Here is a 22,303-nt window from a genome sequence, read left to right on the forward strand (position 1 = left end):
CCAGACCAATCCCTGGATCGCAGGGAAGTGGCAGCGAACTGCATGAGTTTTGGAGGAAGCGTGCTGGTGTCTGCTCTGCTGTGGCGTGTGAATTTTGATTGGGTGTGCCAAGTTCGTGGAGAAAAACAAAAAAGTCTCAGCAATGCAGTTGTTGACAGGCACAATTCCCGCACACCGCCTTTCAAAATGGCACTGCGCCGTACGTCACCTAATTTCAGACAACATGCTCTCCCCATTCGGCACATCACTTGGGATGGCTTGCCGAGGATTCGGGCACGGACACGCTCCTTCAGAACCAATCGGTCGAGTCAATTTCAGAAGGGGAACGAAGCTTGAAATCAGTCCTCTGTTGCCAGGTAACTGCAGAAGCATTTTCCCTAGCGACAGGAGTACGTAGCTTCACGGACCTGGTTGTGGGCGGAACTGCCATGTACCAATCAATCTCTGGCTCTGTGTCAACAGTCTATCGCTATGTAGCAACAACAAAAAAAACCGGATTTGTTGAGATTGGACATCCAGTGGAATTCGATGCTGAAAGCATTATGAGGGATCATAATGAATCACTGCCCCATCACCGATGTGTCCTAACATCACTGCAGTTAGAGGAGGTTTATTAGAGGAGCATTGTACATGGGTGACTGAATTCTATTCTGTTAACATGGGTCCATTCTTCATTCTGAGGTAGAGATGACCTTCGCACCCAGTCGGCTGGGTAAAATGGCCATGTTGCTGTTTCAGCTACTGTATCAGTTCAGAGGTTTCGTCATTTAATGCTTGTGTTTTGCAAATAAAGGATGGCATCGGTTTGTCGTAGATTTTACATTCTGAGAACCCCATGTTTCATTCATTCTTGTCAGGTTTCTAAGTAGGCTAATTTTTTATTTTTTTTTAAGTCGAGGAACTTTTAATTATTTCGGTCATGACACAGATTTCAGAGCCCTCAGCTGTGCCACTGAAAAAAAAAAGGTTCAATTTGCATGAGTGACACTGGATTTTATCCAATGTGTTGGGTGTACTGTCTAGCCTATATAGCAGTGTAATGGAATATAATTTGTTTGATAAGTCCTTTGTCCTTTGATCAGTTCATTTCACAAAAAGTTTTTTTAAAAATTATGATTCCTGAAAATGAAAAAATGGCATTAAAGTGTAGGACTGTTGAGCAAAGCTGGCCTTCATTTCCTTGTATCACTCTAGGCCTATTTATTTTTCTTTTTTTATCGCATATCCTAATTAAAATGATGATTTAACAAGCATTGATCAGGAACATTGAACTTGGATGGACTGGCTTTACGTCACTGAATCTGAGGAAGCGTAGGCTGCTCGTTACAAATGCTGCTTATTCTTATTCATGAATATTTCGTGGCGAGTTCACATTTATTGCGTTTATTTTCTTTGAAGCACGGTCTCTTTTTTTAAAATTTATGTTATCATTATTTTTGTGTTTACCCCCCGAAGCCATCACGGTCAAGTGCCGTACGTGTGATGACCGTGTCTGCGGTGTTCCTTAGAAAGCGCTGCGCTTTGCACAGCTGTGACAAGACCCTGCTTTCCCAAATCCACTGCCCTGCAGAAAATCCCTCTGTGGCTTCCCGTGTTTGCATCCCGTGAAACCTCCTGTGCACTTCAGAAATAAATAGTCAGACTTCATCGTGCTGAAGGCTACATTGACTGACTACTGACTACATTGACTGTCTTAAGTCTGCTGAAAAGCAGGCGATGAAAGAACTTGTTGTGTCTGGCATCTGCTGTTTAAACTTCAGTGTGTAAGTTTTGCAGAACAGCTCTGACGGTTCTGTTATTCGCTTGGTGACAGCTGTCGTTACCTCGCTAAAGGACAAAAATTCTCAAGATTACTGCTCAGAGATTTTTTTTTAAGGCTTTGAAACATTGTGTTTTCATTTGATTATGGTTTTTGGAAGATTTCTTGCAGACTGTGCGGTTTTGTGTCTGGTTTCTGCCAATTCCCAGCTGTGTCTGGCTCAAAGGGCTCCACTGAGCTCAAAGAGTCTCTGGAAAATACAAAATACTGCTTCTCAAATAAACATTTATTGCTACTTATTAATTCCTAACACATTTTTACTAAAAGTTTATTATAGAGCCATGTTTTTGTCTCAAGAATGTGTTACAGGCTGTAGCCTACATACTGACATCATTGTGTGGAAAATCTGCATTTGCTGTGTTCACTGTTGGTGTGCTATTCCTAAACCCGTTGTTTTTTAACTAGGCCTATATGCTTCTGCTGTTATCAAGCCACATTTTTGGGTCCATATTTCATTAAGTCATCACTTGATAATGTCTTCTTGTTATACAACAGGAAATAGGCTACATTGTAGTACTTCCTTTGTGCCTGGAAAACTGTTAGAAGAGGGGAAAAAAAGAACTTTACTGTAGCCTGTGTCAGTAAACTGCCTGTGGCTGTTTATTGATGCTTATTAACGTTTATTCATGTGGTTCACCCACAGTTCTGCTCCCCTTGGTGGTTTCATACTGCGGTACCTGTATGTCTGTAGAGAAAGGATATGAGGTATTAAGATGCAGTTTTTAACCACTTTTATGCCGTGTCACTTCCTTTTCGTCTTTGCTATGGTTATGTAATCAGTGTGTAGACTGTGGAACGAAAGGAACAGAGCACTGCCGCATATTACATACGCAGCTTAGTTTCGACAGATCCTTCTTTATCCTATTAGACGACGCGCTGACTAGCCCTTATTCTAAGTGTGGTGATACTGGTTGCTGTTAAAAACAGACCTTATACACCACCTTGCTTACTGTATTTGGCCTTTATTAATAGCAGGGTGGCATTGTGGTGCAGTGATTGGTCAGGTGGGTGAGGTGCTCAGTAAAACTCTGACTCTTAACTATTGTTTTGCATTGTTACGATAGCACTTAAGGGCATCTGTTGATCTTTTGGATGAGCAGGTGGGTGCGGCGTTCAGTGGGTCAGGTGTTCAGTAAAACTGTCTGACTCTGATGCCCAGGTAGAATGTGCGCGGATCTGAGCGTTGTCGTGAGTGTTAGAGCAGCGGGTGTTTGTTGGATCGATCCAGTGGTGAGTCAGCACATAAGACGGGCCCACACACACACACACAGACACACACACACCCACATGCCACACACACACACACACACAACCCGTTTAGAAGCAGAGCCCAGGTGGCATGTGGGTGTGTGTGTGTGTGTGTGGCGTGTGTGTGTGGGGCATGTGTGTGTGTGTGTGTGTGTGTGTGTATGTGGCATGTGGGTGTGTGTGTGTGTGTCTGTGTGTGTGTGTGGCGTGTGGGTGTGTGGGGCATGTGTGTGTGTGTACTCAGCCTCCAGACTGAACCAGTGCCACCTGCCACCCACTACAGAGCATCGCCATCCCTGAGAACCTCAGAAATGCACACGGAGGTGGGCGCCAGAGCCCACTGGTGCTCTGCAGACAGATATCTCACAGCCTCGCACCCGAGCTATGAGGATTTGAGGATGAGCAGGTGCCGTCGGTGTTTGATTCAGCTGTCAGAAAGAAAAGAGCAGCTCTGTTTTTGACGGGGTTTGCCGTGTCCCCTTTAGGCCACGGCCCCAAACGGCAGGAGCGTAAGATGGCCGTGCAAGCTTGTGGGAGTGTAGAGTGACATCATCGTTTTAGAGTGACACACAGGCCTTCCCCCGCCACTGTGTGGAGATCTCCTGTTGTCACCAACATTAAACTTTAAACTTTCCCCGCAGAGTAATCCAAAATGGCGTCAGCCCCCATCCCACAGAGTTGTGTGTCGACTAGGCTATGTTATTTCTGTGTAATTGAACGCCTGGAATGAGGAGGTGTGTGTGTGGGTCTGTGTGTGTGTGTGTGGGGGTCAGATTGACAGTTGACGATGGGAGTAGGGGAACTAAATGTCTTATTAGTTCCTGTAAGGATGGGTCTCGAGCGTTTAGCTGACTGAGCTAAAGGAGAAAACTTAAATTAAAAAAAGCTTCCCTAGCCTCACCGTGGCTAACGTACAGAGTAGGCCCAGTCACAGAGCCGTTTCTCATGTAATGGGAACCACAAGTGTGCTCTGCAGAGCCAACAGCGGTTATGAACGCCTTCGCCATGTGTGGCCACATCTGGGATTTTTTCTTTTTTTTTTACCCCACAAAGATTTAGTTTGTCTCCAGTTTGCATCCAAATATGGGCCCTTAACATTAAATTACAAATTGTTCATGCTTCTTGTGGCAATTCTCTTCAATGCCCAGTTTTAAAAAGAAAAAAGGAATGTAAGACTTGGACACTTGAGTGGCTCTGTGGTTTTTTCAAGAAAACGTCCCTGTAAGCATCTCCAAAGTGTCCAACTTAGTTGTACAGAACGTGTCGGCCCGTGTCTTAGCTGAGATCTGTGATTTATGTGCCTGCTCAATCCACACGGGTTCATGTTGTCCCTTGCTTTCCGGTCTTAGGCTCAGAACAGGCAGTCTCACATCCTGGCTGCTGCCAAGGTGATCGACACCAAGTCGGAGGAGGAGCTGGAGGACTACATGGTGGAGATCGACATCCTGGCGTCCTGCGACCACCACAACATCGTCAAGCTGCTGGACGCCTTCTACTACGAGAGCAAGCTGTGGGTGAGCGCTTCCTCGCCAGCGTGCGAGCGCACACGCGTGTGGAGTTTACATAACAGGGCGCACGTGAGATCTGAGGCAGGAGCGGGCGTGGGAGCTGACCAGGTGGGTGGGGAAAACGAGGGGGTCACCACCCCCCCTGCCCCCCCTCCCCCCCGCCCACACACACACACAGTCCCAGCAGCCCCGGCGCGAGGCCTCCGACACGGTTGCCGGGATACCACGTAACTCGCCGAAAGATATGATCGCAGTCGCACATTAGAATCGCAGCGCAACCTGCGTTTACTCACGACTGCCCTCACCTCAGCCCCCATCCTCCCCCGCCCCCCCACTCTGAAGATACTCCGCCACCGATGCAGCTGTTCCTGGTGCCGTTGTCGGTTAAAAGATGTTGGTTATAAGATATAAGATAAGATAATAAATACTTTTATTGAACCCCGTGGGGTCATTTGTCCTCTGTATTTGACCCATCCTAGTCACTTAGGGGCAGTGGGCAGCCACAGTGCAGCGCCCGGGGACCAACTCCAGTTCTGAGGCCAGTGCCTTGGTCAAGGGCACCTGCAGGAGCGCACGTCTTTGCATGTCTTTAAGTGTGGGAGGAGACCGGAGTACCCGGAGTAAACCCACGCGAACACAGGGAGAACATGCAAACTCCATGCAGAGAGGATCCGGTCGGACTTGGATTTGAACCCGGAACTTCCTTCTTGCGAGGCAGCAGAGCTAACCACTATGCCACCGTGCCCGTAGTTAAAGTTTTCCATTTGCATGAATCACCATTGTTATTCGGTTGTGTTAAACAGGGTCGGAGCAGAGCGTGTGACCTTTCTGAAGTGGTTTTATAACGCATGTTTACCTCTGCGAAACGCGCCCTGTACTACAGCCCTCTACGCTTAGGGGAAGTAGATGAAAATAACCGCAGTAGTAATATCTGTGGAGGTTTTTTTTTTTTTTGTGCTTAATGGTTCATGTCCCTGGTTGGTACAGTACAGTTCAGCCAGGCTGGTAATGAATCCTTACACGCTCACTTTGCAGCTCTGTTTACATGGGGGTAGCTTCGGGTTACATGCATGTAACAGTGGATGAAGAGAGATTACAAGCTTCAGGGGGAAAGTACTTTCTAAATGAACGCTGCCTTTAAAACGTTTAGGCTAATCCTTTATCAGCCTGACCTGGACTCTGTGAAAATAGTGGTTGCATGAGAGCACTACAAAAGCGATTTCCACTTCTCACAATAGTGCATTATACTACAACAGTACAATCATAATTAGGTTGTTTTGTTTTTTTTTTTTAGCCTGAATGATCAAAATCTTTGTGGTTTGCTACAGCCAAGACATTTTACATGCCTTTCCTATGCCTGAGCTCATAAATAGGCTCAAGGACAAAAGCAGGAAGTTAATTTTGTGTTTTACTGTACTTGGTTGCACCAAAATGTCTGGCAGCTTGTTAGATTTATGAACTGTTACAATCAGCGGCATATTCAGCTGCTCTCTGCTGTGGCAAACAGTGCCCCACTGTACATTCTCTTGCACTTTGCACTGTCTTTAGCAACTGTGATTAATGAAATCCAGCTTGCTTAGAATGTCCATGTTGTCTTATGCTTCTGAGAATAGTACTACCTAGTGTTTTCATCTTTTTTTTGGATAGTTTGTTGTGTTACATTTAGGCTCATGAGAGGGAAGCAGTTTCTTAAATAGTGAATGGAAAACACAAATGGCATTTCGGAGCGCTGAGCCTTCATTTGCAAATATTTTAATACGACGCAAATTCACCGAAGGCTTTTAATGGGATTTAATCCCGCAGAGCATCACAGTGGCTAGAGCTGGCGTTTTAGGGACTGCTTTTAGGATGCCATGGCCGTGGTGCTGAAAATAACCTGCAAAAATAAAGGAAGATTTATCTTTTTTCTCGTTCTTTCTTTTGGACACTGTCCAAAATAAGATTGAGGCTGGCATTGGCCATTACCTTTTATCTTGTTAATTTGGCAGTTGGGCCCAACCGAAGCCGACTGCATTTGTAGTTATTCACTGCTATTTATGACGGTATTGTAAAAGGCACTCAGGCCCGTGTGTGAATTTGAAGCCTTTGTGAAAGTGTTGTGAAATGTGACTCACCTCCTACTCCTACGCCTTCGATATAATCTCTACTCATCGTAATATTAGCCCACATTACATTTACCTGTAATATTATGGTTGAATAGTCACAACAGGAGAGTCTGTTAGATTAGTGTTACGAGGTCCCGTGTGTCTTTTTACAGGATTGTGTTGTGTCTTTCTTCATCGTTTTTGTACGCAGTAACTTTAGCACAAGGTCGATTTACCGCCACGTGATTGGCCAGGCTTGCTCGTGTGCGTTTTGCCCGCAGTGCACCGGGATGGGCGTGAGTGAGCTCCAGAGGTCACTCAGAGGTCATGTCCACAGAGGTCATGTCCGCACTGTGGGAGGGGAAACCACCGCCCCCCCCCTTGCACACAGGCCCAGCCTACCCCCCCCGCACACGTCGCCTGGCCAATTGTTCCTCAGGCAGGACTCTGCGGCCTGTCTGCCCCGTTAGAATAGCACCCAGGGGTCCGGGGTGGACTGAAGGGCCTGTCACATTACAACAGGCCCGGCGTCCTGCTGCACTACCTAACGTCCAGCTCAGATTGGATAAATGTGTGTGTGTGTGTGTATATGTGTGTGTCAGTGCTCAGTGTGCAGTGCTCAGTACTCAGTACAGTGTTCAGTGCTTAGTACTCCTTGGTACTCCTCAGTGCTCAGTACTCAGTGTTCAGAGCTCTGCTCCACCTGTACAGTGTTTTCTTGCGGGCCGTGTTCTCGTGCACCAGCTGTTATTGTTCTGCGCTGCGGTGCTTTGGCACGGCAACAGAGCCGCAGGACTGCTGGTCGGCCCCCGCAGGCCGTCCAGTTGCCTAACCTCAGCTGCAAACCGCCTGGAATGCGCGGAAACTGTAATCCTATTTGGAGGGGCTGAATTCTGGCCCTGTTTTTTTGTGTGTGAAACTCGAGGAGCGCCTGTATAAATCCTCTTACATCAGCAGCCATGTTGAGAGGCCCTGAAGCCTCTTTTAATGCTCAGCGTGCTCCTTCTCCAGCCAGGTCCCTCGCCAGAACGTTGAGACAGCTGGTCAGGGACGTGTGTGTGAGGATGGGACCCCCCCTTGTGTATAACAGAGGGGAGATGTGTAGCCTTAGACCTGGAGTGCTGGGCAGTGTTTACTTATTGCCTGTCTGAATTTAATGCATGGCTTTATGTCCATTTTATGGCCTGATTTACTGAGACCGTTAGCATGTCCAACACCAATAACATGATCAGTGATTGGTCGTGGTATTTGTTTTGCGCCAATTATTGGTTGCATTATTAGTTTTGCTAGTGTGCTAAAAGGTTGAAGGTCTTAGTAAATCAGCGTTTTTATGTTAGCTATCCGTGTGTTGCCATGCACTGAAGCCCTGAAGTATACGACTGCCCTAAGGGGATGAATTTGATTGGCTGAATAAGTAAGCGCATGCCATCTGACCTTGAGAAGCTCGGAGTCGGGGAGTACTAAAACCCTTAAGCCCAAGGGTCAGGTTTGTGTCGTTTCATAAAAGAAGTTGGTCTGGTGCATTTTTTATGGTAGAGGGGGGGTGAGAAGTTATAAGCAGGAAGCAGGAAGTGGACTTTATGCAGCACAGAGCATTATAAAAGCAGGCCGCAATTCTGTTATCATACTCTTATCTCAGGTAAAGGGATCGATGGCAATTGTTGTCTGCTGTTTGTTCCGGTTAATGCAAGCGCTACAGGAAGTGTCGGGCGGCAGTGTAGTATAACGAATAAGGAACCCATCTTGTAACCTGAAGGTCGCAGGTTCGATTCCCGGGTAGGAATGCCCTAGTTGTACCCTTGAGTGAAGTACTTAACCTGCATGGCTTCAGTACATATCCAGCTGCATAAACGGACGCAGTGTAAATGCTGTGTGATAATATTGTGTAAGTCGCTCAGGATGAGAGCGTCTGCTAAATGCCTGTAATGTAATGTAATGAATACACTGTGAATGTGTAACAGTGCGTAACGTGTGAGAGCTCACTCACGTTCTTCTTCTTCTTCTCCGCAGATCCTGATCGAGTTCTGCGCCGGGGGGGCCGTCGACGCCGTGATGCTGGGTAGGGCGAGCGCTCCGCTTTACCTCCGGAAAAAAAAAAAAGAATAAATATATTTTTTTACCCTGAGCCTCTGCTTTATTCAAAATAGCGTTTTTTCATCTTCTCATTACCATCCATTTCTCATACAATGATGTGAAACGTAGCTGTGGTGTGTTTTCCTCGAGAACCTCTGTGCTTCAAATGTGTTCCAGTGAAGAGGCGGGCGGTCTTACCCAGCGGTGTTCTCCTGAGGGTGTGACCGTTACAGTGCGGTCTCTGTCAGTGATTGGGCCTGTTTTAATACTGTCATGATGCCGTTTGGAAGCATCTGGAAACGTGACACTGCTTTTGACTGCTCTTGCAGCTCGCGCTGCTTCTACATGTCGGTAGTGTAAATACGGTCACTGAGGCCTAATGCTCATCCTACACAGTGAAGGAAGCCCGAAGCTTCTCACACCTTCGTTTTGTGATGTAAAACACACCGCCCTGAATCACTGCTTTGAGAATAAGACCTGTCAGCTGGCCAGCATCAGCGGTGAAAACCAGTTCAAGCATCTGCTGGCTACATGCCTCCCCCTAAAGGAAGCTGCCGTTAGACAGCAGAGGTGCTACAAAGAGAGGACTGACACCACTGACTCGTAATAGATTTTAAAAACAAAGGCCCTGTAATACGCGATTAGAGTGATCCATCCACAGACAGACGCTACTGGTTATCAGTCGGCGAATAGCTTGCAGGGTCGCTCAACGCTTAGCCTCTGCGCCCTTCCTGTGCATCGCAGCTTTAAGGCCTGAACTTGGCCTTGAAGCTGGAGGAATCTGAGTTTGTGTGTGTGTGTGTGTGTGTGTGTGTGTGTGTGTGTGTGTGTGTGTGTGTGTGTCTCTGGGCGCCTCCAGAGCTGGAGAGGCCCCTGACGGAGCCCCAGATCCGGGTGGTTTGCCGGCAGACCCTGGAGGCCCTGCTCTACCTGCACGCCAGCAAGATCATCCACCGCGACCTGAAGGCCGGGAACATCCTCCTCACCCTGGAGGGAGACGTCAAGCTGGGTACGAGAGCCTGACCTCTGACCCCTGACCCCGCCAGAATTCCGCATGGCCCTGCCTGACCGGCGTTCCTGACATTACGTTCAGGGCCTTCAGCGGATGCTCTTATACACTATAGCCAGTGGCATTAGCGATCATAAGTTACTCTAAAGACATTCAAAATGTACTGATGTTACCATCCAAGCTTTGTTTTCATTTAATGTTAGCTGAGTTAGCATGCTAGCAGGATTGCCTGCTGTTACAGTTACAGTACATTACAGGCATTTAGCAGACGCTCCTATCCAGAGTGACTCACATTGTATCCAATGATGGACATATACTGGAGCAATGCAGGTTAAGTGCCTTGCTCAAGAGTGCAACAGCAGTGTCCTACCGGGGAATCGAACCTCTGACCTTAAGGTTACAAGACCAACTCCTTGGCCATTATTCTACACTGCCACCCGTTACAGAATCGAAATGTAACAGAAATGCCTGCGGTTACAGTGTTGGAATGTAACAAGAATGCCTGCTGTTGCTGTGGTTACAGTGTGGAGAAGCCCGCTGTGGCTACTGCTGCTCAGCGTTTAGCTAAATGTGTCTCTAATCCACGTAACTGTTGCCTTTCAGCCGACTTTGGCGTCTCTGCTAAAAATACTAAAACCCTACAGAGAAGAGACTCTTTTATCGGCACTCCGTACTGGTGAGTGAGTTTGTGTGTGTGTGCGTGCACGTGTGTGTGTGTGCACGCGTGTGTCTACTTGTGTGTGTGTGCGCACATGTGCGTACTGTATGTGCGTGTGCACGCGTGTGTGTGTGTGTGGGCACACGCACATTTGAGGGTGTTTCACCTGAGAATCATAAGCTTAAATGGATCGAAGTGTGTCATTCCTGACAAAGACAAAGACAATGATGATGATCATGATGATGATGGTGTTCAGTTTAAGTCGGGTTTCTCCTGAGTGCTGCGCGTCTCAGCGGGCGGGGTCTTGGCCTTTTCCAGGATGGCGCCGGAGGTGGTGATGTGCGAGACCTCCAAGGACCGGCCCTACGACTACAAGGCGGACATCTGGTCCCTGGGGGTGACGCTGATCGAGCTGGCGCAGGTCGAGCCCCCCAACCACGAGATGAACCCCATGAGAGTGCTGCTGAAGATCGCCAAGGCCGACCCCCCCACCCTGATGCAGCCCAAGCGATGGTGAGTCTGTCCCTGATTTTTAAAAAATAAATAAAAAAACTGCCTCTTAACCCTGCCTTTGTGATCATATTATCTCATTACGCAAATCTGTGGCCCCTGACACACTACGTAAGCCTGTGCAAATTTCCATAACCTTCACGAGCTCGCCGATATCAATCACAGGAAGTACTGTATGTAAATGAATGAATGGCTGGTAGATCGGGCGAGCCTTGTGTGGATTGTATGTAAATGATCCACAGACAGCACGTGTTAGTAACAGCAGAATTTTGCCTGGCTGGTTTTTTTTTCCTCAGTAGACGGGTTAATTGTTAATAGTTTCCCCCTCTCTAAACACACTAATTAAGGGACCATGTGAGCAGACTGTCTGTATAGAGTTTTTTCTACGGTCTATGGTTAAGGCAGAAAGCCTGAAGGATGGGAGATCAGTCCCGTACAGAAAGTCCAGGATGTAATCCGCTGAGATATCACAGGAACAGCTGCCTCTACCTCGGGCTCAACTACATGCTTTATCACGGAGATGATGTGGATCTGTGCTACTACAAGACTGGGATTGAAAATAGATACCGATTCACATGTAATGCCACGTATCAGGTTGTGTTTCTGCAGCCAATTGGATTTTACGCACGTTTATACATTGGCAACACGACACGGCTCATACCTGTGGCTAATCGATGTCTTAGTGGTACCTCATGAGGTCTTAAGATGGCCGCCGTCGTCGCTGAATATTCGGGTTTTTCCGGTGAGTTCTCATTGCTGGGGGGGGGGGGGGGGCGGATTTGATGTCACTGAGGGCTGTTGCGCTTGTCATCACCGGCAGGTCGGCGGAGTTTAACGATTTCCTCAGGAGAGCCCTGGACAAGAACGTGGACAACAGATGGAGCACGGCCCAGCTGCTACAGGTGAGGCGGCCCTTCATTCATAAAGCCCTCCCCAGCTCTCTGCCCCCCCTCCCCGCACAGCGACGGCCACCTGGCGGTCCAGCGGGACAGCTGTTCCCTCCGCTGCGTCCGTCGCTAATTCGCCTACGTCACAGAGGAAAGCTTAGGCGGCCGTGGCTAACCCGCCGCCGCTAACCCGCGTACAGAAGCGCACGCTCTCTCAGGACAGGAGCCGGGTCAGCATTTAAACGCGCCGCGAAACACGCCGTCCCTCCGCGGCTACAAAACATGGGTCTGAAAATACGAAACGGGGGGGCTTTACCTCCCGCTAAAGTCCTGATGTCCACGAAGCTTCACCTGCTCAAGCCCGCCATCGACCTCGCGCGGCAGGTGATCAGACAGAGGAAGGTAAGGGTCACTCTCCTGAGGTGGTTTCTGAAGCATCGCAGGCGCTGTAATGCTGTCCACACACTCCGCTCGTATTGGAAAATGATTCACCAAATTGTTGCTGTGAATGAAAAAGGCAGTTCACTGTTGTGGATTACGCTGTGACAGCAACTGTGAAAGGTAAAAAAATAAATGTAAAAAAAAAAGGTAATACGATTGTGATGCTTCACAGTTCGCGAGTTTCCCTTCTGAATCGGCCCTACTGTATTTCTGCGGGACGCATTTTTTTTTTTAGGGTTGGCTGTTGTTCCGTGTTTTGTGTCGTGGGCTTATGTAACGCCCGATGACTCATGCGTGCTGAGGAGCGGTGACTGCGTGCTGAACATGGGCGCGCGGTGCACAGCGCACATGGCGCTCGCAGGTGTTAGCGTGGCGAATACATGCTGCGGATCAACGCAACATCATAAACAAAAAATTGGCCTTTTGTGTGTCAAAAAAATGTTTTTTTTTTTCACATCTTTTACATTAAATATTTTGCTGAAGGCATGATACCTCAAAATTTGGTTTTACTCAGAAATCACTGGAAATTATTCGGGAGGCTTCAATATTTAACCACTGGAGGCTGTTTTTCAAAAATATAAAATTACTCGTTATGGCATTTCTTTTGCTTTTTTTATATTTATTGACTAACATGGGCCCTGTATTTAGTGAACCGTAGTTTGGTTTACTAAATGTAGTTAATCAGCATATATGTCTGATTAAGCTTAGATTTCACAGGTTAGTGTGTAGTGTGTGAGTGTTGTGCAGTCCAACAAACTATCAAATGAGCGACTCTAGGTAGTCCTTGCAGAAGAAGAAATAACAGTATCTCCTTTTCTTGAACAAATGTATTTGGCGCTTGTTGTGAAGTGCACAGATGGGTGTAATTTGTTGTTTGCTTGTCACAGACCGTCTGACAGAAGGTTGGTGGAGTGAATGACTAACTGGCAAATATAGTAATGACTAACGGGCGAATTGAGTGAACTGACCTTTTCTGATTTCTACCATAAATAGAATTTGTTTCTTGCGTGCAATCTTTTATTATTCATGTTTTGTCATTTGCTGAAGACCCCTCATGCAACTTTAAGTAGTTTTGGTGTCAATTTGATGTTATAACGTTAAAAATTAGTTTTTGCCTCAAGCTGTTTTCTGGACGCATTTAGAGAAAGAAAACTTTCATAACCTTTTTGTCATTATTATTCCGCAATGAACCTTTCATAATATTTCAGTGTCAGGGTCCCATTTCTGTATCAATATTTCCTCTCTCCTCATAATAAAATAAAAGCTGAAAGTAACCAGTTAACAAATCATATTCGGTTTCTAGTAAATACTGATATATAAATACTTGACACTTTGTGAACAGAATGAAGAATATAATGGATAAATGTGTTGATAGTCACGAGAATCGGGGAATGGACAATCCTGTGCAGTTCTGTGTAATCGTAAAATAAATGACTCATTGAGATTGATTGAGATGATTCAGGCGCCACAGTGGCAGGATTGTTAATGATTACTCGAGTGCTGGCTTTGAGAGGGAGGTGATTGTGGAATCTTGCCACCGGGGGACTGAATAACAGCGTAAATCCTGGCGTATGAAAGTATGAAAGCGCAGATCGCCGTGCGTGGGCTCGAAAAGGGCTCTGTTTGATCCGCTAAGTCACCCGAGCGTTTACCGATCGCTCCACACAGCATCCCTTCGTCACGAGCGTCACCGACAGCAGGCCTCTTCGAGAACTGGTCGCGGAGGCGAAAGCTGAGGTCACCGAGGAGATCGAAGAAGGCAAGGAGGAGGAGGAGGAAGAAGAGCCAGACCCACAGCTGGTGAGTTCTTTTTCAGTAATAAAGATGCTTTTAAATATTTGCCGTTTGAAATCACGAGATCTTTGTTGTGCGTGAAACAGCGGTAGAAGTGCAACGTGAGATGTCCCGTTCTCGATGTTGTTGCAGCTGGTGTCCGGACACAAGCGAGCGCCGTCGGAGGGCAGCTTCGGGAGCTCCGAGGATGAAAAGCTTTCGCAGTCCGCCTCCATTTTGGAGTCTGTGTCGGAGAAGATGGAGGTCGAGCCCGTGGAGGACCGGGCCAGCGACAAGCTCTCGGACGAGGGCATCGGCACCAGCGAGCCCGAAAAGCCCGACGAGACCAACGCCCCTGACGCCGTCGCGGCCGATGAAGACGCGGGTGATGAAGACGCAGGTGATGAAGATGCCGGTAACCGAGCAGAACCCTTGGACACACAAGAGGAACCCCTGAGTGGCGAGGTCAAATCGATGGACGCTCCCGAGAACGGGCCAAACGAGCTTGATACCAGACTGGAAACAGAGGAGGAGGAGAGGGTGAAGGAGGATGAGGAGGAAGAGGAGGAGGTGAAAGGAGAAGAAACTCCAGACACCCAAGTGGAGGGAGAAGCGGAGGACAGTAAGCCAGTGGAGGCAGAGAGCGAGTCTGACAGAGTTTCAGAGGAGCTCGGTCCTCTGGAGGTCCCCAGTACAGAGGAGGTCCCTGGTCCACTGGAGGTCCCCAGTACAGAGGAGGTCCCTGGTCCACTGGAGGTCCCCAGTACAGAGGAGGTCCCTGGTCCACTGGAGGTCCCCAGTACAGAGGAGGTCCCTGGTCCACTGGAGGTCGCCAGTGCTCCAGGAGCAGCGGAGCAGAGTGCTGGAGATCTGTCCCTGGGGGAGGAAACTCCGGTCATAGGCGCGGAGAGCGTGGAACCCCAGGACCTGCAGGAGGAGGAGGAGGAGCAGGTTGAGACGGGAGGGGAGGAGGCCTCAGAGAAGGACCCCGAGGAGAAGGAGGTGGACACGGCTCAGGGAGAAGCCGCGGCCGGAGAGCCCGTCGAGGAGGCTCCGGAAGGAGGAGCAGATGGAGGCGCGGTCCCCGGTCCCGGCGAGGAGGCCGAGTCGGTCGAGCAGACCGTAGCCGAGCCCGAGGAGGCCCCGGAGGAGGTACGGCCAGTGTCTCCGTCCCCCACCGAGCAGGAGACGCGGGGGGAGACGACCGAGGTGGAGGAGGAGAAGGAGAAACCGGGAGACCCGGCCACGGATGTCGAGAAGGAGGCGGAGTCGGTGAAGCCGGACTCTGAGAAGGTGAAAGAGGCGGAGAAGGATTCGGACTCCGGGAGCAGCTCCGCCCCCGACACCAACAGCATCGACCTCAACCTCTCCATCTCCAGCTTCCTCACCAAGGCCAAGGAGCCGGGATCCATGTCCTCACAGGTAAGGCCTCCCAGACCCGCTGCCCGCTCAAAACGACCCAGCGAAGGTCACCAAGCTTCAACCTCAAAGGCGCCTTTACTTATGACCCATGTGCCCCACTTACCCCCCCCCCCCCACCACCCCCCCACAGGACATCAAAAAACAGAAGAAGACACTAAAGAAGACCCGTAAATTCATAGTGGACGGAGTGGAGGTCAGCGTCACCACGTCCAAGATCGTCACAGACAGCGACACCAAAAGCGAAGAGCGGAGGTTCTTAAGGTAAACCGCAAAGGTTTTCGTTGTTATTTATCGTTCCCGTGCTACTAAGACTACAGCGACATGGGGCTACGTAGGGTGGCAACTGCTTAATTTTGAGACGCACTGACCATTCGTAATTGTGTGGATATTTGTCTTCAGTGCACATTCCTTAAATTTAGAGATATTAATGTATTTTTATTTAGGGTGCTTGTGTAAGTAGTTTGTGTAAGTAAAGGTAAGTCGCTCTGGATCAATGCGTCTGTTAAATGGCTGTAATGTAATGTAATGATGCTAACGGGCTAAATAGGTGGTGTAACTGCACGCGCGCTAGTGGTATAAACCCCAGCGCTCTCGCTGCATGCTAACAGCTAACTGCTTCCACCCCAGTGCTCACGCTGCATGCTAACAGCTAACTGCTTCCACCCCAGTGCTCACGCTGCATGCTAACAGCTAACTGCTTCCACCCCAGAGCTCTCGCTGCATGCTAACGGCTAACTGCTTCCACCCCAGGGCTCACGCTGCGGGCTAGCGGCTAATGGCTCACACCCCAGCGCTTTCGCTGCACGCTAACGGCTAACGGCGCAGGCCCCAGCGCTCTTGTTGCGCGTTAACATGCTTCTGGGCCCCCGCAGGCGGCAGGAGCTGCGGGAGCTGCGGCTGCTGCAGAAGGAGGAGCAGCGAGCGCAGCAGCAGCTCAGCAACAAGCTGCAGCAGCAGCGCGAGCAGATGTTCCGCCGCTTCGAGCAGGAGACCACGGTGAGTCGCGGCCCGCCGCCGGCCCGGAGGGATCCCGCCATCCCCCCGCCATCTTACATCACACGTCCTTCACTGTGTCTGTCACCTGTCCACTGTGTATTCCTGCCTCTCGCCCAATGCATGCTGGGATAGGCTCCAGCCCCCCCCCTTGACACTGACCGGGATTTGCTAAAATTAGTACATTATGCCATTTCCATTTTATCTAGTTGAGCCATTTTTCTGGTAATTTGCATGGTTTAATTACATTGTAAGGCTTATCTATGGACAGGTGTAAGACTAGCCACTGTTGAACTGTTGAACGCTGATGTGTGTTCCACTGCTTTTCGCCTAATCGAAAGCACTTAGATGCAATGATTTATTCATCATAATCTCACTCTTGGTGAAAATGACCTTTCATTTAAGTTAATGAAGAGATATGAGACGAATAGCAAAGATCTTGACCTGAACTGAATCGCAGATTTACCCTTTTTACATAATTTATTAGTTGTGCTTACCCAGTGCAGCCAGCGGCTATAAGCTTAAATCACAGTGGTGCTACTGAGGCTGTACTGCAGCACAGACTGTAGAGTAGCAGTCAGCCCATAGTCTTTGATCCTCTGTGGTGTGTGTGTGTGTGCATGGGGTGGGTGTGTGCATGTGTGTGCGTGTGTGTGTGTGTGGGGGTGTGTGTGTGTATGCATGTGCATGTGTGTGTGTGCTATAATGAACCCAGGGAGAACAGTCCACCTGCACTATAAAAGGTAAACAGATGACAGTAATCAAAAGAGGTGCGTGACCACGCCTCAGTTCTGCTGACTTAAGGCGAGGAAAGACTGCTCTGATACGCACTCGCAGAATGGACATAAACTCTAACCTGAGGACGAGCCCGGAAGAGGATAGGAATGTGAAAACTTTACTGCCCTCCACCCTGTTTCATTTAACTGTGAATTACCTCGATCATTGCTCTGAGTATTACGAACGTTTCCCTAGTGAAGTACATATTTCTCTAGTGATGTAGATTTTTCCCGAGTGATGTAGATTTTTCCCTAGTGATGTAGATTCTTCTCTAGTGATGTAGATTTTTCCCTAGTGATGTAGATTCTTCTCTAGTGATGTAGATTTTTCCCTAGTGATTGAGGTTGATTTGTTCCATGTAAATAGATATTTTCACATCAGTGTGGGACCCTCATAGCCACAGAATGGTCTCAGAAAGGCTCCCTTTTTTGCGATGTGGGGACTAAAACCCCCCTCCCCCCACCCCGCCCCCCCAGAGTAAGAAGCGGCAGTACGACCAGGAGGTGGAGAACCTGGAGAAGCAGCAGAAGCAGACCATCGAGCGGCTGGAGCAGGAGCACACCAGCCGGCTGCGGGAGGAGGCCAAGCGCATCAAGGCCGAGCAGGACAAGGAGCTGTCCAAGTTCCAGAGCGTGATGAAGAACCGCCGGAAAGAGGTGGGGAACCGCCGCGGGAAACCGCGCGCCCCCCCGCCAACACCTCACTCACCCGCCACAACACCCGCCAACACCTCACTGACCCGCCAACACCTCACTTACCCGCCAACACCGCACTGACCCGCCACAACACCCGCCAACACCTCACTTACTCACCACAACACCTCACTTACCCGCCACAACACCTCACTTACTCACCACAACACCTCACTTACCCGCCACAACACCTCACTTACTCACCACAACACCCGCCAACACCTCACTGACCCGCCAACACCTCACCTACCCGCCACAACACCCACCAACACCTCACCTACCCGCCAACACCTCACTGACCCGCCAACACCTCACCTACCCGCCACAACACCCACCAACACCTCACCTACCCGCCAACACCTCACCTACCCGCCACAACACCCACCAACACCTCACCTACCCGCCAACACCTCACTGACCCGCCAACACCTCACCTACCCGCCACAACACCCGCCAACACCTCACTGACCCGCCAACACCTCACTGACCCGCCAACACCCACCCACACCTCACTGACCGCGTTCTTACCCACCAACTCCGCGCTCTTACCCGCCAACACCTCACTGACCCGCCAACACTGCGCTCTTACCCACCAACACCTCACTCTTACCCGCAAGCTCCACTCGGCCATCTGCTCTCTGCAGCTGGGGTCACGACTGACCAGTTCCAGTTAACAAGTTGCTCCCAGATTTTCTCTTTCTTAATGGAGGTGAAATCTCACTGTGGTGATTTTTTCAGCTTTTAATTTGTAGAGGTCACAGGGGGGTGTCGGCTCTCACTTGTTCAAATTTAAATGTTCAGTTTGCCGATGCAGATGATGTAGGCGATGCGTGCCATTTTATTGTCTGCTGTCTTAATGAAGTACGTTATCTTTGCTGCATTTTTACATTACAGGCATTTGGCAGACGCTCTTATCCAGAGCGACGTACAACAAAGTGTATAACCATAACCAGGAACAAGTATGACGAAACCCCTAGAGAGAAGTACCGGTCCAAGTACAGGGAACAACCGCATAGTTCAACTTGGACCCTGATGGTTAAACTGATTAACACTAACTAAACTGATTTTTAACAGCAGTGCTCTCTCAGTATTTCTGCCTCTCACGCTTCTGTAACCCTCAGGCTCAGAAGAACAGCCTCAGGCTTGGATGGAGCTGTGGGAACCGCTTGATTGTGTGAATATTTTCCAGGTTTTATTTTGGCGGTGTCTGTAACTGTGAGATTCTCTGGAGCTGCTGTAGCCTTATTTCCATTTCGCTCATATTTCCAAAAGCGCCATTTCACTGCTTCATGATGTGGCATCGCATCCATAGCTTTCTCTTCCATAGGAACTGTGTGTGTGTGTGTGTGTGCGTCTATGTGCATGTGCATGTGTGCGTGCGCATGTGTATGTTTGTGTGTGCGTGCGTGCATGCGTGTGTTTGTGTGTGTGTGCGTGTGTACGTACATATGTGTGTGTGTGTGCGTCTGTATGCGTACGTGCATGTGTGTGCGCGTGGATATGTGTGTGTGAGTGTGTGTCTGCAGATCACACATTCATATTCCTGTTTGTGCTGACTCTGGAGTATGGTCTGCTGGCTGCACAGTTCAGACTGAGCACACATGGTGCTGCAGCAGGGTTGGATTAACGCTGCGGATCTGGTTACAGAGCTGAGTGCCCTGAAACGACCCAGGACACTGCCCCTGGCGCGAATCAACGCAATTACACATCCTAATTTAGGGATGCAGTTTAAATATGAATACTTGACAGTAATCTTTCTGATGAAGAGGCATCCGTTGGAAAGGCTGCTCGTTGTGCTGACCGTTTGTGAGCGTGCAGCGATTGTGTCAGCCATTTGCTTTTAGCGTCGAAGCGTGAGACGCTCGTGCTTCAGCTCATCCAACATGGCCGCCGTTGTTTTCTCCTCCGTCCGCACGCCCACGCCGCAGGGGAGACGCGGAGCGGGGGCGTCGTCCAATCGCGCGCGAAACGGTCTCATGAACCGCATGAAAGATGACCTATCACAGGCGCCGCACGAAGAGGTAACTCCTCCCCCGCTGGATCTCTACCCCCCCGTCTCAGCTGTGCCTCTCTCCTCGTCTGGACGGCCTGGCCTGAGTACCCCCCCCCCCACCCTGACGCATCAGACCTCCGACACTCATCCCTCCATCCATCCATCCATCCATTCTCCACCTCCATTGTGCTCTTCATCTTTTCTTCATTCTTCTTCACGGGAAATAGATTCGGAGGTTATTCTTTTTCTCCAGACAGACTTTGAAGAATTTCCCAAGTTATTCCCAGTTTTCTGTTTTTCTCCCTTTGTCTGTCTGTGTGCAACCCGAAGGTTGAAATTTGAAAACGCTTTAATTTAACTCAAGAAGAATTAAATTCTCCAGCTGCCAGCGTGAAAATCCGAGCGGTCCTTCCAGCCCTGCCTTCGGTGTTCTGCACAATGGAGTCCTCTGCTCTCTCTCTCCTCCGATTGGCTGCTGCCGGAGGGACCTTCCTGCAGTCACCTGACTGTGTGTGGGGCTGGGGGAGGGGGGGGTGTGGTCAGGGGGTGGGTGCTTGTCTCTGATTGGGCAGCTGCGCTGTGTTCTGATCCGCAGGGAGTGGCCCAGGTTATGATACAGTCTTTTCAGTTGTCCTCGTGTACGCTGTTCAACGCTCAGATGCAGGACGTAAGTCTCCCCCCTCACCCCCCCCCCCCCCACCTGAAAAAGCCGTTTCTCCCCTGCTCACGAGCGCCCCCGCAGCCCCCGACCCCCCCGCCCCGTCGCCCTCTCACCTGGGGGGGATGGTTCATCACACGGCAGGCTCCATGTCCTGAAACCTGTGGGTACAAGACAAAGGAATTAGGAAGTCAGAACTGCGCTTCTCCTTCCTTTGACCTCCTCAGATCACACATGCAGTTTAATCACGATAACCAAACAAGTAGCATTTTCACTGCTAGTAATATTACTGGCTCAAACACTTGTATCTGTTATTTGATTGGTTGTCCAGAGGATGGAGATTTGAAACGAAAAGGCCCTGTGTAAAGCTCAGAGCCAGTTCTCGGGCCTGATTGCCCTCGTCTGTGAAACACGCTGTCCGGCCCGGCGGCCGACTTGGCGGCTGGATGGGACCTGTAGGCCCAGCACCTCAGCGTGTCAGTTACACAGCACCCCTCCACCCCCCCAGAACGTTTCGGCCAGGACCCGCTTCGGGGAGGGGGCGGTGGCGCACGTGAGCAGGGCCGTGTTTTTGTGTGTTTCTGGAGTGATGTCACTTGTGAGTGCAGTGGTTCTTTCATCGCGACCGTTCTGAGCGCGCTCAGTGAGCGACGGCGGCCGCCGTTCCCGCCGCTGGGTCCGGCGGCGGCGCCGCTGCATTGGCGGTTCTGAGCCGCGCGGTTTGGGAGTAAGAGGGATCACACGTCATGTCGCCCACAACACAGTGACCTTGCTCCAATATAGGGAGTGTGGATTTCGTTACCGTGCAACAGTGCTACAGTCTGGCTTAGTCTGTGTGGTCAGCTTCTGTTTTGTCTTCATGATCAGAAAAAAATATTTAGAACTTGTTCAGGTCACAGATGTAACAAAAAATTGTTTAGTTCCATATATTACAAAGAAGCTATAATAGGTATAGTCTGATCAATGATTTACTTATTTTTGAGTAAGTAATACACTAGGCCCATACACTTTTAAAGCATTTTTTTTTAGAAGCTTGTCAAAATTTGAAAAGCTGTCACCAAATCAAAGTCGGGACTAAGACGTGTGATCCTTCTTAATGACGGCGTTTCTCTGGACAGGAAGATTGGCCGTTCGGTTTTTAATTGAAGGTCTAAAGTCTGTCATCGTCACTCGTATCGTCCGCAGCTCTGCTGTCTCGGCACATATGTAAAGTGTTTTGTGATTGGCGTGAATCGTGAGTGGCTTGTGATTGGCTGCTCGTGGAAGTGTTTCGGCTTGTCTTAATGGAGTTCCCGTTTCTTGCCTGTGCGACTCCTGCGGCCTCTGTAGCACTGTGGAGACGGGTCTTAATGTTTCTCCTCCTTTCTCTCTCTCCCTCTCTCCAGGAGCAGGAGTTTCTGCAGAAACAGCAGCAGGACCTGGACACCGCTCTGAAGAAGATCATCCAGCAGCACAAGCAGGAGCTGGTGACCATCGAGAGGGACTGCCTCAACCACAAACAGCAGCTCCTGAGGGGTGAGAGAGGGAGGGAGGGAGAGAGGGAGAGAGAGGGACTGCCTCAACCACAAACAGCAGCTCCTGAGGGGTGAGAGAGGGAGGGAGGGAGGGAGGGAGCGAGAAAGAGAGAGAGACAGAGGGAGGGGGAGAGAGGGAGGGACTGCCTCAACCATAAACAACAGCTCCTGAGGGGAGAGACAGAGGGAGGGGGAGAGAGAGACAGGGAGGGAAGGGAGAGAGGGAGAGCGAGAAAGAAAGAGA

General features: G+C 49.6%; 1 protein-coding gene across 7 annotated transcripts in view; it reads left to right on the plus strand.

The window, feature by feature from the left end:
* The window catches only part of LOC135243434 (STE20-like serine/threonine-protein kinase), a 29,921-nt gene that overhangs the window by 2,598 nt on the left and 5,020 nt on the right, over nucleotides 1-22,303 (plus strand). For 5 of the 7 annotated variants that reach the window (XR_010326630.1, XR_010326631.1, XR_010326632.1 and 2 more), the window contains exons 2-14: nucleotides 4,417-4,581; nucleotides 8,670-8,718; nucleotides 9,592-9,741; nucleotides 10,345-10,417; nucleotides 10,718-10,912; nucleotides 11,730-11,811; nucleotides 13,906-14,037; nucleotides 14,164-15,432; nucleotides 15,563-15,693; nucleotides 16,305-16,428; nucleotides 17,679-17,858; nucleotides 20,483-20,554; nucleotides 21,931-22,060. Coding sequence is in view for 4 of the 7 variants with exons in the window: in XM_064315279.1 (XP_064171349.1) it covers nucleotides 4,417-4,581; nucleotides 8,670-8,718; nucleotides 9,592-9,741; nucleotides 10,345-10,417; nucleotides 10,718-10,912; nucleotides 11,730-11,811; nucleotides 13,906-14,037; nucleotides 14,164-15,432; nucleotides 15,563-15,693; nucleotides 16,305-16,428; nucleotides 17,679-17,858; nucleotides 20,483-20,554; nucleotides 21,931-22,060 (2,752 nt within the window). In the remaining 3 variants the exon portion in view is untranslated. The remainder of the gene's footprint in view (nucleotides 1-4,416; nucleotides 4,582-8,669; nucleotides 8,719-9,591; nucleotides 9,742-10,344; nucleotides 10,418-10,717; nucleotides 10,913-11,729; nucleotides 11,812-13,905; nucleotides 14,038-14,163; nucleotides 15,433-15,562; nucleotides 15,694-16,304; nucleotides 16,429-17,678; nucleotides 17,859-20,482; nucleotides 20,555-21,930; nucleotides 22,061-22,303) is intronic. The other 2 variants (XM_064315313.1, XM_064315304.1) reach the window with 2 other exon arrangements.

The sequence above is a fragment of the Anguilla rostrata genome, chromosome 2, assembly GCF_018555375.3.
Source record: "Anguilla rostrata isolate EN2019 chromosome 2, ASM1855537v3, whole genome shotgun sequence".
In the NCBI taxonomy this organism is placed as follows: domain Eukaryota; kingdom Metazoa; phylum Chordata; class Actinopteri; order Anguilliformes; family Anguillidae; genus Anguilla; species Anguilla rostrata.